The 17,519-nt window shown below is 39.5% G+C and overlaps 2 protein-coding genes across 8 annotated transcripts; both read right to left on the bottom strand.

Annotated features, from left to right (window-relative positions):
- Positions 1–724: 724 nt before the first annotated feature.
- Positions 725–9,205, bottom strand: LOC146656866 (drebrin-like protein B). 7 transcript variants are annotated; one of them, XM_085424645.1, is made up of 15 exons: positions 9,049–9,205; positions 7,344–7,399; positions 7,005–7,117; positions 6,848–6,922; positions 6,382–6,531; positions 5,318–5,395; positions 4,859–5,010; positions 4,697–4,751; positions 4,478–4,549; positions 4,099–4,222; positions 3,690–3,806; positions 3,291–3,380; positions 3,026–3,084; positions 2,857–2,944; positions 725–2,064 (listed from the first exon to the last, which is right to left on the bottom strand). In XM_085424645.1, the coding sequence occupies exons 1-15, from the start codon at positions 9,129–9,131 to the stop codon at positions 1,928–1,930; spliced, it is 1,449 nt and encodes a 482-aa protein (XP_085280771.1). In that variant the 5' UTR covers positions 9,132–9,205; the 3' UTR covers positions 725–1,927. The 7 variants fall into 7 exon arrangements, with proteins under 7 accessions (XP_085280771.1, XP_085280773.1, XP_085280774.1 ...); XM_085424647.1 differs by lacking the exon at positions 3,291–3,380; XM_085424648.1 differs by lacking the exon at positions 3,690–3,806.
- Positions 9,206–11,319: 2,114 nt separating this feature from the next.
- Positions 11,320–15,941, bottom strand: LOC146656865 (ubiquitin-conjugating enzyme E2 D4). The gene is made up of 7 exons (XM_085424644.1): positions 15,671–15,941; positions 14,387–14,450; positions 14,277–14,308; positions 14,105–14,182; positions 13,903–14,008; positions 13,356–13,449; positions 11,320–13,233 (listed from the first exon to the last, which is right to left on the bottom strand). The coding sequence occupies exons 1-7, from the start codon at positions 15,692–15,694 to the stop codon at positions 13,188–13,190; spliced, it is 444 nt and encodes a 147-aa protein (XP_085280770.1). The 5' UTR covers positions 15,695–15,941; the 3' UTR covers positions 11,320–13,187.
- Between the last annotated feature and the right edge of the window lie 1,578 nt (positions 15,942–17,519).

The raw sequence follows: 17,519 nt of genomic DNA, 5'->3' as shown, positions 1-17,519 counted from the left end.
TCCCCGGTTGTTTTAGGGATCGGCACGGATCTTCAGAAGTGAACTCGCAATAATTTAAAGCAGAGGTTTAAAATTTAGTTTCTAGATTGTGTAGGCGTATGTGGAACTTGTCCTGAAACTAAACTGGCTGATTAATTTCTTGACAAGCCAATATTAATTTACATTAGAAAAAAAGAGTTTCAGTTAAAATTTTGAATTTAAACAAGCTCAGACAAAATATTCATGTATTTAAAGCGAAGCAGGAGGAAGAAGCGCGCTCTTCAGACCGTTATTAAAGTGCCATCTCATTGTGGGAAGTTCTTTAACTGCATTTAAACTCAAGATACGAATGATAAAGGCTCATAAATGGCGAGAAGATATAAGGCACTTATGTGACACATGCAACGAAGAGGCCTTGACAATGTGACACTGCTAAAACAACAACAGAACTGCTCTTCTCTGGAAATCAAGTTTGCAATATTATAAAGCAGGTAATTTCTTCACTTGAACACAAGATTTAACTGAAGGATGTGGGAGAAGCAAAATCTGATTTTCGTGTGAAAATGAAACCTATGCATTAGAGGTGAATTCCCCAGCTGTTGTCTCATTCCAGGAAACTGACGTTAAAGCTTGTGTATACATCTGAGTTCCTGTTACACCTCTGAAAATCCCTGAAGGTTTTCTATGTTATTTCAATGTGTTTCTAATGTACGCCTGTTTAAAAAAAAAAAAATAACAACATGACAACACAGATTGCCTATTTATTTTTATTATGAAGGACGTTTGTGCATTACAATAGACTCTGGAAAAAGAAACCTCAAACATGAAACATTGGAATGGATAAACAATGCCCTTTGCTATTTGCGATCAACTCATTTCTTTCCTTTTGTTAACTGACCTCAAAGTTCAAAAGAGCAAAACATTTTGTTCCATGATAAAAAATAGTGGTCTTGCATAAAATGTGCCGACAAGCTGCTTAAACGTGTCAATAAAATGTTATCACTGCATTAACGCCCCGTCATAATGGCACCATAATATCGTCACTTATCGTCAGACATCTATTATACACTCAGTCAACCTCAGTCCAGCGAGATCCAAATATAACAGAACAGAAATAATGCTGATTACGCCTTCTTCTTTTCAACTTCTCCCTGAAAAGTTCAATATGTTCAAATGGTGAAATGATGCGGCCCATATGAGGAAGGAATTGAAATGAAATGAAAGCAAAAACGTTTGCTCACAGTTAAAAAGGAACCACTTTATGCATTTCCTACTACAGAGCCTACCACTCAGAGCACAGCAAACAAGTTTTGTTTTTTTTTAAATATGTAATTAACCACAGTCGTATCAGTAAAGGTTTCAAATTCACACAGGATGCAAATTCAGTCACATAACAATAATAATAATAAAAAATTATTCAGTCTGCCGGTACAGAAAGGCAAAAATCAAGGCAAAAGTTTATTCTGTAGCTGGTACCACCACCTTTGATTTTTTTTTCCTTTCCTGAAATGGAGAGGAGCAATTGCTACAAAGTAACGACGAAATTATACCTGAAATCAAACTGAAGCCACTTTGGAAGAAACGTGAAATAGAAATGCTCACAACAAAATTAAAGAGGCTGACACTGCATCACATTTACAGGACTTAATTTTGGAATGACAAAGGGAGGTGTTTGGTTGGCCTGTAGGTCTTCACAAATCCCTACACTATGCCATCACTTGCTTATAACATCAACGATTTAATGGAAATACTTTCTTGAAATCAAAAGCTTCAGGCCCGCGATGACCATTCATGTTATTTTTATCCAGGAAGTGGAGGCTCATTTGCTTCACTTCGGCCTGATATCTAGTGTGTGAGGACTGACGTTGCTGTGTGTCGTGTTTACTGCAGAGGTCCTACGGGCCTGCCGCTCCGATCGATGATCGGTGGGGAAAGCGGCGCGCCGGGCTTACATGACCTCCACGTAATTGGCCGGGAACATTCCAAAATGGCCATCTGGGCCGTAGCCTCGCCACCAGCCCTCGTCTATCATCTCAATCCCGGTAATGATGTCGTCGGGGTCGAAAGAGATCTCTGTGTCATCAGCTAAAAGAAAAGAAGTTTGGGTTTATTTTAAGAAATTTCTCAACACATACTTCAGTCAAACTTCCTAAACACTAAAACCATCAAAGGTGTCACTGAAAGTGCTCTGGCACTAAAATAAAACCCCATGATCTCAGATTTCAGGACTTTTCCTAAAATGGGTTTATTAATCATACAGTGAATTCTAGGGTGTGTGGGTAAAAAGAAAAAACACACCTCTACCTAGAAGCACCAAAAGAGTCATTGTGACCCTGATAGGCATCAGTATGAAATACACACATTTTAACATAAAGGCTGAATTAAAATGAGTCAGAGCCAGTGAGGTGCGCTTGACTTAGATAAAAGATGAATAGCTGAAGGGCTGAATAGGTTGGATATCTGGGATGTTGAGCCAGGGCAGCGTGGATGCTGCAACTTCTATTTTCATTCTCCCTAATCTTTGTTCACGTCCCCCTTTTCTGTCACTCTTTACTGTCTTTTACCCGTTTATTTTTTTTACAAAACATACTGCTACTTTTAGGGTGACTTTTCAGCGTCATTTTCAACTTAACTGAGATACTGAAGCTAACTGGAAACAACAAGCACAGCGAGATAAAGCAATTCTGAACTCTGCATTACTTAGTAGCTACTGTGTGAGAGCTGCTGATGACTGTCATGTGTAGTAGGGATAATTAGGTTTTCCACAAAAAAAATTAATATACACCCATATTCCTTCTATCAAGAATGTGTCCCATAGATAAATGGCCATGTGTTGGAATTTGGTCAAATATCTAAGAACTTTAACCCGAGACTGACCAGCTTGGTAGTCGTATAAAGCTCTCGCACAGATGCCTCTGTCTGATGTCTCCTCAGCAGTCACTTCATAGGTGTTAGTCTCCTCTGCCTAGGAGAGAACAGAGAAATTGGTTTTAATAGTGGCTGCTTATGTCTATCACCGTCCAGCCAAAGGTAAGTAAACACTCACTTGAGGAGGGTCTTCATAAACTGGCTCTGTGACGCACGAGTTAGCAGTCGGTGCTTCTTCTGGAATAGAGAGAGAACTGTAAGAATGAGTGTGTGGGGGGCCTGGGCTGTCAGCCTTACCAGCAGGTTTCAGGAACAGCCTTTTATCAAGATGCAAGTTTAGTTATTTTATCACAGCAAATCACGACAATGTGTTTATACTGAAGCAGATGGAAGGGTTGGGAAAATGATATAAAGGATAACACTGCCCGTGAAATGAACCCCACCTTGCTGCTCCTGAGGGGCTGCGTCCTGCTCATCATACTCACACCGGGACGGCCCATCATCATCATCATCATCATCACCACCATCAGGCTCTTATCACCCAAAACACCAGCACAGACATGCATGTGGAAGACATTCACAAGAGCACACAAGCTTAAATTCCACCACCAGGCTCAGACATAAGGGCGTTCTTGGTCTGCTTAACTTAAGGAGTATCAAAACAAGTCTTAAGAAAACAGAATGGAAGCATGACTCATGATGAAATGGCAGATTACAAGAAATGTGAAAGATGAGACACCAGAACAACGAGACACGAAGCGATTCGCTGTTGTTAAGTGTCAGTCTGACACCCAACTTGTTGTTTGTGTGTGTGTGCGCGTGTGTGTGTTTAAAGCTCACACCTGTGGCATGGACAGGAGAGGCAGAGCCTGCAGGTACAGGAGAAGCTTGGCGCTGAGGTGAGCTGGCTCGCTCAGATTCATACACTTGCTTAGACAGAAAGGGGCTTTGAAGACGCCCTGAGCAGAGATGCACATTGAGCCCCCAGAACCCCCCAAAAAACAAAACAAAAATTGAAGAGACAGAAAACAAAGACCAGACAGGTTGAGCAGAGGAAGAGACAGCATTATGGCGACAGAGTTAAGTATGAACTACGAGACAACTAGACAGTCTGATGGAACATTTCAACTATGGAAAAGGACAGTGATGGGGAAATAATCACTTACAGAATTTATACCTACCACTACCTGAAAAAGATGCTGACATTCAATGATTTACATGACCAAGTCATTGTTTACAGTGCGAAAATACCTGGCTGAGGGCTTGCAGGAGCAGCAGGAGGTACATCTGAGTCACTGGGAGTTATTCCTCTCTCTCTCTGCTTGAACATTTCTCTGGGGTTCACAGCACGCTGAGAGATGAGAGAAGCAGCCTCCTGAGAGGAAGAAAACCAATAATATGTACAAAAAGCATTAGACCGAGGTCGTCGGTAATGTGGTGGAAAGCGTTTGTCAAACGACACAAAAATAACAAATCAATCTGAAGATTGACGTCATACGAGACAGAAGCTGGAAGAGAGGTGCGTTCCCCTGAGCATCAAAGGGCTTACACTGGATTAGAGATTTTGATTTAGGCAAAAGAAAAGAGTAAATTAGCCAGAAGAAGAGCACTTGGGTGAAGGGGAACTCACATTGGCCTTCTCCACAGATTCACCTCTCTTGACTGCTCTCGTCTGGGCTGCCTGGTTCTCCTCCTGCTCCTCCTGATAATGTTAATATCAATATTGGCACTGCTGACTTTGCTACCTTCCTGACTTGCGTTTAGAAGGTGTAAGCACCACCAAAAAGTACTCAAAAATGAACACGGTTAATTAAATGTAGTCGTGTCAGTGGCCCAGTGAGGCACTCACCCAACGGGGTTTTTCCTGCTCTCTACTCTCAGCTTCCTGCTGCTGCTGGTACTTCCTAATTAATAATGAGAAAACAGAGAAAATGTAATTTGAACCTTTGTTTAAAAAAGAAAAGATAAAAAGAAACAATTGCAAACTGGCCTCATTATTAGACAAGCCTACTTTTGTTGGTCAATTTGAGAGGACCTCTCCTTGTCCCTTTTTTCCCTCATCGCTGCCTCCTTGGCCTCTCTGTCTTTCCTCTCCCTTTCCAGGTGCTTGCGCTCCTCCTCTGCCTTGCGCCGCTCCTCCAGTCGACGCTTCTCCTCTTCTTTCTAAAAGCCAATCACAGCAACAAGGTCAAACGTCACAGTCGTTGAAAAGCTTGATTTTACAATGATTAACAAAAGAAAACTGCTGGGAAATTAGCACCACCAAAAAGTTGTAACTAAGCGGTTACTCATCACAGTTACATTTGTGATGGAAAAGGCTATGTGCCATGTATTTTTTATAGAGTGAAAAATACATGGCACTAAGGAGCTTAACAGAAAAGGCAGGATGTGTAATATGTTAAAATATTTGAGGCATTTCTTGCATTTTCACAGAGATAAGAGACAAGTACATATTGTTTAATGAGTGTACCTCTGCCTGGGCCCAGAAGTTGTCTTTGTTGGTCTTTCTGATTTCTGACATGGCGTTGGTTTTCTGGTAGACTGAGCCCTGTATGACAAGAAAACAAACATCGATATGCCGTCCAGTGTTGGCAGAATTGCCAGACTAAATTAAAATACAAAAAAAGTATTTTATTTCACAGGTTACTTGTGGACAAACTTCATAAACACATCATATATGACACAAAATCTAAAAATCTGCTCAGCTTTTAATCAGTGCTGTGTCATCACTTTGTCATCATTCCCAACACAGAGCGCAGTGGAAAGGGCGAGACTGTACGCTGCTGACACCGGCGGTCAGCAGCACACAGCAGCTGAAATGCAGAATGAGGCCAGGATGTGACAGGATGCATGAAGGCCTGGCTCGCCTTTCCTCAATATGAAGCAGCTTTCACATCACATTAACAAGGCTAACTGATAAACCAAAAAAAAAAAAAAAATCTGATACATCAAAGAGCGCTGAAGAAAATCAGAACAGAGGATGACTCATTTTATAATATGTGCACAAGTGACCAAGAACAATGTTGCCTTTGTTTATTTTCTGTGTGAACGTGACTGCATTTCCACACCAGGGTGGCTTGAATACACTCTTCCTTCTGCATTCTCACTTGGCACACACGCACTGTGCAAAAACAGTGAGAGATCTCACACAATCACTGCATGGCACATTTTCAATATAATGCAGATTGAGTTCACCGTGAAAATGCTCATACAGCAGTACAAGTGCCAATATTTGGATGTCTGGATCAGCAGCTTCATTTCTGTGACTGTTTATGACTGAATGCAGATGTTTGGGCAGGGAAATGATGCTGAAACATGTGTGCAGAGGTAGACTGTGATTTGTAAAAGGAATAATGACTATTTTTAATATGGATCCAATTAACTCTTATAAATCAGATTGCAGATGACCATTAAACAAAAAAACAAAACAAAAACATTTAAGATGTGTGCATGATCTGAGATAAAGGAGTCTAGTTAAGATCTAGTTCACTGCTTATCTTGTTCTATTGTTGACAGGCAAGTGGAAGTGCATACCACGGGACCCTGCGGACCGCTGTCCTGGAAGCGGCTGGAAGCTTCTTTGTGGAAGCTGTAGTTGGCTCCTGAGGCTTTAGCCACCTTTTGCATAATCGACTCGGGCTCCACATCCTCCTCTGCTCTAGCATTTATTGTGACATGGGCCCCCTGAAACAGCAAAGAAGAACAGTTCCTTTTAAAACACAAAGGAGGACACCCTTCTAGTTTCATCTTGGTTCCGACACACAAACCAGCCACAGCAATGAACTCCTTGCAAGTGTGGCATTAATAACACTGACATCATTCCAGCAAAGCTATTACATTAATGACAATTCTAGGAGCAGGAATGTGTATCCATTTACTGAATGTCATGCGGTAAAGTCAGCATTAAGGTGCATGCAGTTAGGCCTCCTCTGCAAACACAAGCAGACAGCAGTACAAATTCCAATGTGTATTTGAACTAGACTCAAAGGTTTCACACTACCTTCAGAAAATTGGACATGGCACTGACATGATTTGCACATATTCCCTTCCTGGCATCCTTAACTCCCTCTCCAGTCTGAAATGCAACAACATTTAGAGGGTTAGTGACCATAACAGAGACGGCAAACACATGTTTAATAGCTGAGTGTCGCTCTGACCCAGTTGATGAGGACATATTTGGGCAGGCCGGAATTTGGATCCTGGACCCGGCAGAAAGCATACATCACTTTTCCACTGTTGAGTTCTTCAACCAGCTCTTCCAGTCCTCCATCTGATGCATAAACATCGTGGAAAAGTCAAATGGTTATTGTGGTTCATTGTGTAACTGTTGGCATTTTTTCCCCATTGCAAATCATGGGGTGAGAAAGCAGAGGCAAGCAGTCCTTTTGTGCTGATATTCCAGTACCGCTATGCTGACGGTGGCATTCCTGCACACATTTGCTAATATCGTGTCGAGATCATAAAAACTTGATTAAAATATCCACATGGTTACTCACCCCCTTTTTCTGCCAGTCGGATGTCATCGCTGTTTCCCTCATAGGTGAACAAGGCCCTGTATAAAGCACCAGATTACACCTAATTACACCACTGGCTGAAAACAGATCCCACAGACAGAAAAGTGGATACGCATCATTTCACAGTAAACAAGAGTTGTTTTGCAAACCTATTCAAAGTATCACTTAAGCCCCATTTACACACGATACAGGGGAAACAGGTGTAGTGTAAACACTGCTGCAGTTTCTAATCCTCATTTCTAGCAGCCTTTTGAGTAATCTTTACAGGCCGCAGGCCCAAGAAGAAAAGTTCCACTGAAATTTCTTTGCTGTGAAAATCCTAGTAAAAATAAAGACTAGCAGACCTAAACAAACAAGCTTTAGTTAATACATAGCTCCATTTTCTGTGTGTAAATACATTAATAATGGAGGCATTTGAAGAAGCCTTACATAGAGTCTGGTTTTTCGTGTCGGGGTCAGTCTAAACGAGTTTTTGTGGGTTATTTGTATGCAACAAAATATTTATTTAGGTGATGAATAGCAGGGGAGTTCCACATGAAGTTAACAGAGATTTGGCTGATATGAACTCATAACTGCGTCAGTTTTTAGTAAGTTGTAGGTAGGTGTATGGTGTAATTCAGGGACGTGTTGTGACATTCTTATTTCACTTGGCTTGGAGATCTCCTTCCAGAGACAACCCAGGATGCATTTATGATTTACTACACAGATGAACTGATCTGTTCCTCCACAGAATTCATAAAAAGCAGCCACATGTTATAATGCTAATTATAGCTCAACACAGGCTGCTAATTTAAGCCCAACAATAACGCTTACAAAGTAAAAATCCAGTGTGCTGTGGATTTTAAAGGGCATTTGCTTGTTATCAGGACACAGCACGTAGCAGTTCATATCAGAGGAACTTGCTCACTCCGAAAGATCACTTCTTTATTCTACATTTACTTAATCCTGTTAGCAGCACCATTTAAAAAAAAAAAAAAAAAAAAAGCAAATTGCTGAGCTGGTAGGCGGTGGCTGTCGACTGCTTAAAATGAGGGAAGAAAGGCAAACATTGGTTTGATGAGAGACATTTTCAGAGTCCACACAGAGCCAGTAGTCCTCTCTCTGAACACGTCCTCTCGGGGATTATCTAATTCGGGTCATCATTAAACACGGCGGCTGAACTTCAACAGGTTTAAATTTCAAACCACAAACACTTTCTGTAACGTTGGGTAAAACAAAGAGGAAGTTCTAGTATCACTTACTGGTTATAAATTACTTCTGATATGTTACCAGGAAGTGGGCAAGGACGCTAGCGACTTACCTCACGCCCTTTCATGATTTCATTTAATTTGAGCTAAAAATACAGTCAGAGCATCTTAGTTGGCTCAGTATAGCCGTCAACTGACAACACTGTAACTAGCTATCTCGTTAGCACATCTTTAAGGTTATTAATCAACAGATCACCAATAAATGTCAGAAACTAAACTCCTACATTATACAAAGATGACTCTTAATAAACGTTATCGGTTATATAAAAACTACAAACTCTAATGTGGTTCCCAAACTACCATTATTTCTAGGTAACTGGCTAAGTTTATTTTACGATAGGTTAAGTTACTTGTCGACTCGCTCAAAGCTAGCCAACAATGTAGCTAACAACCTCCCTCGTACAAACAGCTAATACTGCTATGAAAATGTTTCTCCTTACCAGTTGGTATTGGATTTTTCATCTACCACTTCTTTATATGCAGCTGTTAATGCAGGGCCATTTTTGCTGAGGTTAACTGCCATCGTTATTCTGAGTACAGCTAGCCAGCTAGCTACCGGGATGCGCCCTTCCTATTGGGAGGAGTGGCAATGATGCTGCTGACTTTCAGCCGGAGGAGGGGGGGCTAGTTTAGCCTAGAGGCTAGATGTCAGCCATGGTAATGATAACAGTGTGGCGTGACGCTGCCGATTTGGGGGTGTTGTGTGCGTTGTTTCTAATAATTTACCGGGTCGACTATAATTAGTTGCAGCGATGTTTCCGAAAAATCATGATGCAAATATCAAAGGTTTAGTGAGATCAGACGAAACTGACCTTTACGCAATCACTGCTGTCTGCACCGCAAAAATCTCCCATAATGTTACGTATCAAACGTCCACAGGACCAGTAAAGGCCTCACCTTTTACTGGGAACTCATTGAAATAAATTAGAAATTCAAAATTTTAACCCTACAGTTATTAGAGCATATTACATGATTATTTTTTTTTTAACTTGTGTAACTTTAAAACAAACAAACCAACAAAAAAAAAATGGTGCAAAATATATGGTTTCTCTCCCGTTTAAGATATACATTTCCCCCAAAAGTGTCTATATAGGAAGTATAGGAAACAACTATAGGGATCAAATGTAAAGGAAAATTATGAACATTTGTCTTGATTCACACTGGGAATTTTGATAAATATATCACACAGGCATCTGCTTCTCAATACCTGGCAAAGCTGCTGTAATATGGTGATAATGTGCTTAAAGTTAATTCACTGAACTGTGCATGTGCCCACACCCTAAACTAGGTTGTGATACTCTATGGCAGGGTTACTTGATGTTCTGGCATCCACAAAAGAGCCGAGTAGACAGCTCCAAAAGAAAAGTAAGACACATTTTAGTCAATATCCAACCACAGTGGAAGGAATCGTAACAGTGAATAAATTTTAGCAGTAATAGGACTCACAGTAAAAATAAACACCAGTGTATGTAATTTAGGTATAATAAAACCCGCTTTAAGGCCCTAAAACAAACCAGATCACACATTTCTCTATTTCTACCCTGAAAATGTCTTCATAGCAACATTTAAAGGACTGAGACATGAATCACTGCTGTGACTATAGTACATATTTCTCTCTCTCTCTCCAGAGATGAACCTAAACTTTTATTATAAAATAAAGGAACCATTTACCATTTGTCTTTAAGAAGTATTTTTTTTTAAAATGTCTGCAAAATGTTAATTGAATGTCTTTTAATGTCAAGTCAATGCCAACTCAAAAAAAAAAAATCATAAATACCCAATTTAAAATCCCCCGTGATGAGGAACAAATGCAAACAGGTGCTGCAGTGGTTGCCAAAAGCATTGTAAATGAGTCAGAGAGCACTCTGCTGGACAAGCTGTGAGGTGACACCATTTCTAAATGACCCCAAACATATTTTTTCTGATTATGTTGGGTACAGAAACATTGTGTGATACGCTGAGAAATCAGTCAGGCTCTCCATGAAATGACTGCAAACAACAAGAAATCAAGATGAACTTTATTCATGTTATAACAAGGTCATAATTATCTTGTGTAGGTTACGCGAAGACGTGACTGTTCATGATGGCAGTTCAAGCACACATATATTCCAGATTTTAAGATGCGTGAAGGCTGGTCCTGCATTCAGTAAAAGCTAAGCTGATTTTTTTTTCTTTAAACAAAACATTGTGAACTCTTTATGCAGGCTTCCAGTTCTACTGATATAATGAATCACCCATTTTGGGAATACAGCCCTGATAGCAAATTTACAGTTTATATGACACATTCTCTCTCTCTCTCTATATATATATATATATATATATATATATATATACACAAAAATGAGGGTTAAGGAGGGTTAAGGCTAAACTTTTAGTCAGAGGTGTTAGGCAGATGAAATTCAACGAAATCCCTGATATTCTGCAAAATGGCTGAGAAGGATCACCAGAGTGCAAAGCATGCCAAGCTGCCTATATGAAACCGTAATGAACACGTGGGTTAAAGGAAGTCAATGTAGCATTACTCATATTATGAACTGAGGCTCTTGCTGAATAGTTGGAAGATACCCAGCTTTCTAATAAATAAATAGCTAGATGAATAAACACCAATGCACACAAAGACTGGACTTGTAGTATTACAGCGGAGGTGTCGGAGCATTCGGTGGGTACATTTTCAAAACATTTTAGTATATACGGTATACTTTTAGGACAACTTGTTTTGACATGTTTTTATTTTTACAGTAGAATATTAAAAATCTATAGTCAGCATCTAAACAATGGTGTTAATTCTACAATCAAAGCTTCTTAAATAATCATGCTTAGCTATTTACCTTTCTGTATGAATCTATTAAATAATAGCTCAATAGCAGAAATTTCTTGCTCCTAATATCCAATAATTCCCTTTATACTGGCAGCGTCGACGCACTGAATTGTGATTTTTGACAACTTTTCCAACTACTTTGTCCAACAGTTACAATGGATTATCTTACTATTACATTATGACACATCAAAATCGTGCTCAATATTCATGACACAAATGAGAAAAAAAAAATCTAAAAACAAAACCACACTTTCAAAGATACAATTTAAAAAGAAGAAGGAAAAAAAAAAGCCAAACATTATACCCTAAAAAAAAAAAAAAAAAGAAAAAGGAAAAAGTTTACTGTCAGTGTTGCTTATTAATGGAGGAGGAAAAAAAAAAAAAAAAAAAAAAAAAAAAAAAAAAGCAGAACAATGATGAAAATGAACATAAATCCTGATATTTAAAGCATACCAAACTGTAATGTTATGACTGTAAGTGACACAGAGCTGCAAAACATCAAGTCTGTTCAAAAACAGCATCATTTGCAAGCTGTTCACAACCACACAACCAGTCGCTTTAAAAACACTGAAATAAGTGGAGAGAAATAATGAGAGTAACAGTATGTTTCGGACAGCATATATTTCTGTGCAGCACAGACCCATTGTGGTATGTCTTTGATCACACTGCAGTAAGTTGCAGTCAGTGATGGGTCGTTATTTGAACAGAACCGCAAAATTAGGCAAGTGCTATTTTTAGAAGTCGGACTGTGTTAACCCTGATCATTTTTCTCACCATGGGTCACCGCATGTAAAAGGCTGATGATCTTCTTAAAGATACCTGAGTAACTGTACTGAGGAAGTGGCGCACAGCTATGACTGCACGACAAAGAGTAGCCACATTCATAGCTACACAGCATAACATGTTAAACAGCAGTAGTTTTTGAGCACTATGGACACCAGCCGTCATTTATTATTCAAGACAGAAGAACGATGGCATGTGTGAGAAAGATGGAGGTGGACGTTAACCTACCCGCTAACTTATAAACAGCAGCTCCCCAGTGTTTTCAAAACAACTCAATACTGTTACAACTCCAATTGCAGCGGATGATGGAGACAAATCCTTCTTAACACCTTTCACATTGTTTCAGGGCAGAGACAGTTACGTGCCAACAGATCAGCTGCTGGTAATGGCACTGCACACTTTTGTGTTCAACAGGAAACATTCTGTCTAAATTGCACATCAACATAACACAGAAAGGCCACCAGAAAACATGAAATACAGTAACAAGACATCCAGTGGGGTGCAGATAGTACCTCTGAAATGAAGGGAGAAATAATCTCCTAAATCAAACATTTTGTTTCTGAGTAGCACGACGATATGACTCAATGATGGTAAAAATGATGCTTATAGAAAGCAACAATTATAATGATCATCACAATAGCAAGAGTAACAGTTTAAAGTCTGAGTACGGTGGTAGGGATTGTAAAGAGTTTTCTGGTATTCCATGTGGGAGTGCTTTAAGGAGTCCATTAGGTCCTGCTCAGCAGATCCATACAAGTCATGAAGCAGAGCACACTGTATCAGCTCAACACACACAAAGCCAAGTGGCACTGTACCTCATAGTACCGCTTCCTTCTCCAAAAAGTGGGCTGTTGTTTAGTTTACCCCCCTCCCCCAAAGTCCCCCAACTACTTTGATGCTCATTTACTTCAAGTTACAAATCATCTGTGTTTCTTTTGTTCTTGTAGTTCTGATCTCGTTCTGATCTCCTTGGTGTTCTCACATTGCATACTTCTGTGTCCATTCTCTTGCTAGTTTGTTGTACCTGTAAAACACATGCAATGTGAAAAGTTTAACTTAACCTCAAACTCAGAAGTTAATCTTGCAGCATGAGTGTACCTGGCTGTGAGCTCAACTGTGGCAAAAGCAGTCATGTTTTACACTTACTTTTCCCTGTCAGCCTTGTACGTGTGGGCGATCTCTGGTACCAGCGGATCATCTGGGTTTGGATCGCACAGAAGAGAGCAGATGGACAATAATACTGTGGAAGAAAGAATCAAAGTTAAAAATCTTTGAGAGGGGATTTATTATAGACATAACTGTGTTCTACTCCTACCATCAGCACAGCAAGATGTCATTTTAACTTCTTAAATAATCAAAATCACATCTAGAAGCACTCCAATCATTTCATATGTGCCATTACAAATAAGTTCAATAATAATTTGTTAATCAATCACTACATCGACGCACTAGCCCAAAATTAGCAGATGAATTGGACCCATCTACAGTACAATCCAAAGAAACGGAAGGTATAATTTTACGTAGAGTGTAATTTTATGTTATGGCTTTGGCATCATTTCAATTCTCTCAACAAGCAGGCAACAATCTGTTTATCATAAATCTGTTGGCTAAATCTTTTTTTCCCCAAACACTTTTTGGCTCATGTACTGGGTATATGTACACCCACACCACACATTTTAATTTATTTTTTTACCTTTCGAAACTGTAAGTGCAGGTGACCACTGTGACCTCAGAATGTCCAGACAAATACTTCCATTGCTGTTGATATTTGGGTGGTAAATTTTTGTTGTGAATGCAACCTGTTCCAAAACATAGAAAAAAAATGATGTAAGGCCAATTATATGACAGAATAAATTTAAAAAATAAGAAGCATTGTGCCTCACTGTTTTACTCACTTTTGGTGGTTTAAAGGGGTAATCCGTTGGGAAGTGAATGGTGAGGAAGAACACTCCACTCTGATATGGACTGTCACTCTGTTTAAATAGGAAGAGAAATAAAGTAAGGGGTCATGATTTTCATTTATAAGCGCACTTTAACTGTATTGGGTGTGATAAGTGTTTCACTTACTGGACCCATTATTGTTGCCTGCCAATGAAACACTGAGAGGAGGAAAAACAAAATTATGTAAATCACACATAAATCTTCAAAGATTACTCAACAACTGTTAAACTACTTACAATCCTCTCCAACTGGTCCAGCAGAGCACTGGGCAGGAGGATCCCTCTGCAGGTCCGACAGTTCCTAAAAGTCAGGGTAATTACAAAGTGAATCAGAACGTTTGAAGTTCAAAGAAAACACAAATTAACTCTTGATGTGATGCTATCACAATCCATGTACCAGCATACTGGCACCATCAACAGTTCTTGATAGACTACACAACAGTCTACAAAACACTGCAGTCTCTGTGTACATAAATAAGAGATGAATTCAATCGTTAAGCATAACCTGGAGGTCTTATGAGCCACTAACGCTGGTAAGTGAAACTGGTGTGGGAACGCTTTTAGAGTGCCTGCACTCTAAAAGGAACAATATTATAACACAAGATGCTGCACTGCAATATAATGTCATAAATATTTTGTCCCACCCATATGTTCCATCTGACAGGCTGTTTTATATAGAAATAACACATCTGTAGCAGGAGAAAATAGGCCAAAACTGAAGCCTCATCAGTAGTTTGATGAACTACATACCCACGGATTAAAAACATTTATTTTAAATTAAAATCTAATTCTCCTCCCCCCCCCCCCAAGAGGCATGCTGTGATATGTAATTAACTCAAATCAAAGCTTGGTTGAACACAGAAAGATATTCAGCAGATATTCAAACAGAAATAAGGCCCGTTATTAAACATCTCTTGAATGAAAGCCTATCTATTCTGTTATATAAATATACACAGTGCCCTGCTCCAGTGCCCCATTTGCCATTCCATATATGGCAACACTGACACTAGGGTTCAATTTTGGCAACCAACAAGCAGCTGTCATTCAGCAACATCATCAGCGACAGTTACTGATACAACGATAAAGACAACTGTCCGCCCACTGATTTATCAACAGGTCATCTACATACCCAACAATAATAAAAACAAAGAGCACACACTCAATAATGTCAAAGCCGAGCTTTACGTTGCACTGTGAAACACAACTAGAAACACTAACAAGAGTGCTTAGTAACCTTTCAGGAGAAAAAGGCATAATTTCACACAAAGAAACATTTAAAATAAACAGCGTGTTTGTTAACTGCGACCGTTACTGTAGCAGTGCACCAATGGGGCCACCGGTGGGTTAGCCATTCTTTGTCTATAAATTATTTTAAACAGGAGCAGAAAAATCAAGCTAGCACTGCTAATTCGACCCAAAGAAAAGTTTAGACACAGGCAACATCGTTACAGAGGGGACTCAAGCTTAAAAAATGTATATATTGAAGATATGGCTAGCACTTGTAAGCAAATATACACTCACCTTCTGAATTCTTTTCAACGCCATTGCTTCAATGGCTATGCTAGGTAGCCTGTCAGCTAACAGTTAGCACTTCACACATAAAATTTGGCTTCTGAGGCCGCGTACTTTCAAATCTCAGTGTGCGTATAAACGACAAATGCCGTCTAAGTCTGAACGTTTGGTTTCTAGTATAAGCAATGTGACCAACAATGAGTTATATGTTGATCTTTCTTAGGAACAACTGAGCTATTTTGCTGCTGTCTCCTTCTCATTACTGCTCTTCTTTGGGTGCCTGGCAGCCAGTTTAAATATCGCGAGACTTTACTTAAAATTCACGAATTGACCGACCTACAACTTCCATTGTTGTAGTTCAAACTGTAATTTAACCAGTTTCGAGTCACGATAAAAGTAAAAAATCTGTATAAATAAAAAAGAAAACTAGAGAAAGAAATCTGATTTCGATTTGTTTAAAAACAAAAACTATTAAATTAACGTATTTACTTTTTTGTTTTAAAAATGTATTCATATTTTAATGATTTCATGATTTTTGCTTGCTTGTTTGTTTTAAAAGCACCCAGACAAAATGAAGCGTGATCCCTCAATGAGCATCCTTCAAGTTTAAATAGACAGACAGTGGCAAGCGACATGTCTTCAAGCATTATTACACACAAAGGCTTCAACAATAATTGAGCAGAGGTGTCCACAAGATGTCACTGTTTGGAAACAGCTAATGCACAAGGAAACCACATGGTCAGAATAGATTATGCTGTTCAACTTTTACTTTAAATAGTTTTTCGGGGTTTAAAGCACAATTTTTCTAACCAAACACTGCACTTCCCAGAATCAAAGGATTGTATTTTACAATGTTGTTTCAAATTATTTATTTCAAGTGCATAACAATCGATGAGTAAAGTACAATGAGGTCAAACACGTCTATTATTTACACGCACATAAAGAATAGAGAAAAAGACTAAAGAATTGTTCATTCAATACCCAATCACTGTAAAGTCATATTCATTTGAGTCAGCTGCATGCTCCAGTTTCTGCATGGCCTTGTCTTGCAAAGCCTCATGAGCTTCTCTTTATATGTCTTAAACAAGAGTGAAAAAAGAGCTCTCATTATTTTAGTGAGTATGCATGAATGGCTCGCAGTGTTCATTCTTCTTAAATGGCTGATTCAGTGTCAGGTTGAGGATCCTATCGTCAATGTGACACTGAGAGGGACCATTTTCCTTTGGAAAACTGAAGATTCCTTCAGATAATATCTTATTGTTTGCTCATCTCTGTGCTCTCAATGACCTGCCTGTCCTCGGGGCTTGCCTGTAATCAGATTCAGCAAGCAGCAGAGGTAGCTGAAGTTTTGAGTCTTGTGCAGCAGGGGCCTGAGTTTGTCTTCTTGGAGAGGCTGTTTATCAGCATGAGGTTTTCAGACAAAGCCAAGCCTACACTGTTGGCTTAAGGCCTCAGTTCACAGAGCTCGCCTTGCTGTACAGTTTCCTGTGAAATCTCAAATCACAATGATTTGTTTGCTACTGTGTCCTTCAAATCTATAGGGATTTTGTAGTTGACATAGGGATAAGTGCAATTAAAGGGGGTGGAGGGGATGCTTAGGGGATGAAGGCAATAAGTAAAATGTCTCTGTTTCAATAAGGTAACAGATCATTGACCTGTATGGGGAATTTCCCACCTATACCCAGAGGTTGAGTTTTTAGTTACATGACCGGTGCCCCAAGTTCCAGTGATGTATGACTCAAAGTGTGAATGTGTCAGAACTGGGATGATATGGGTGGGGGTAGGAGCTTAGCTGACCTGTCTCATGTGGGATATAGCCTATAGTGCTGTTATTTGAAACCACGGGCTCAGCAGACTC

Source organism: Rhamphochromis longiceps, linkage group LG12 (assembly GCF_057381845.1).
Source record: "Rhamphochromis longiceps isolate RC_006_pf linkage group LG12, R_longiceps_female_GT1.1, whole genome shotgun sequence".
Taxonomy (NCBI): Eukaryota; Metazoa; Chordata; class Actinopteri; order Cichliformes; family Cichlidae; genus Rhamphochromis; species Rhamphochromis longiceps.
Note: the sequence above shows the minus strand (reverse complement) of the source record. Positions and strands in the feature narration are given on the sequence as shown.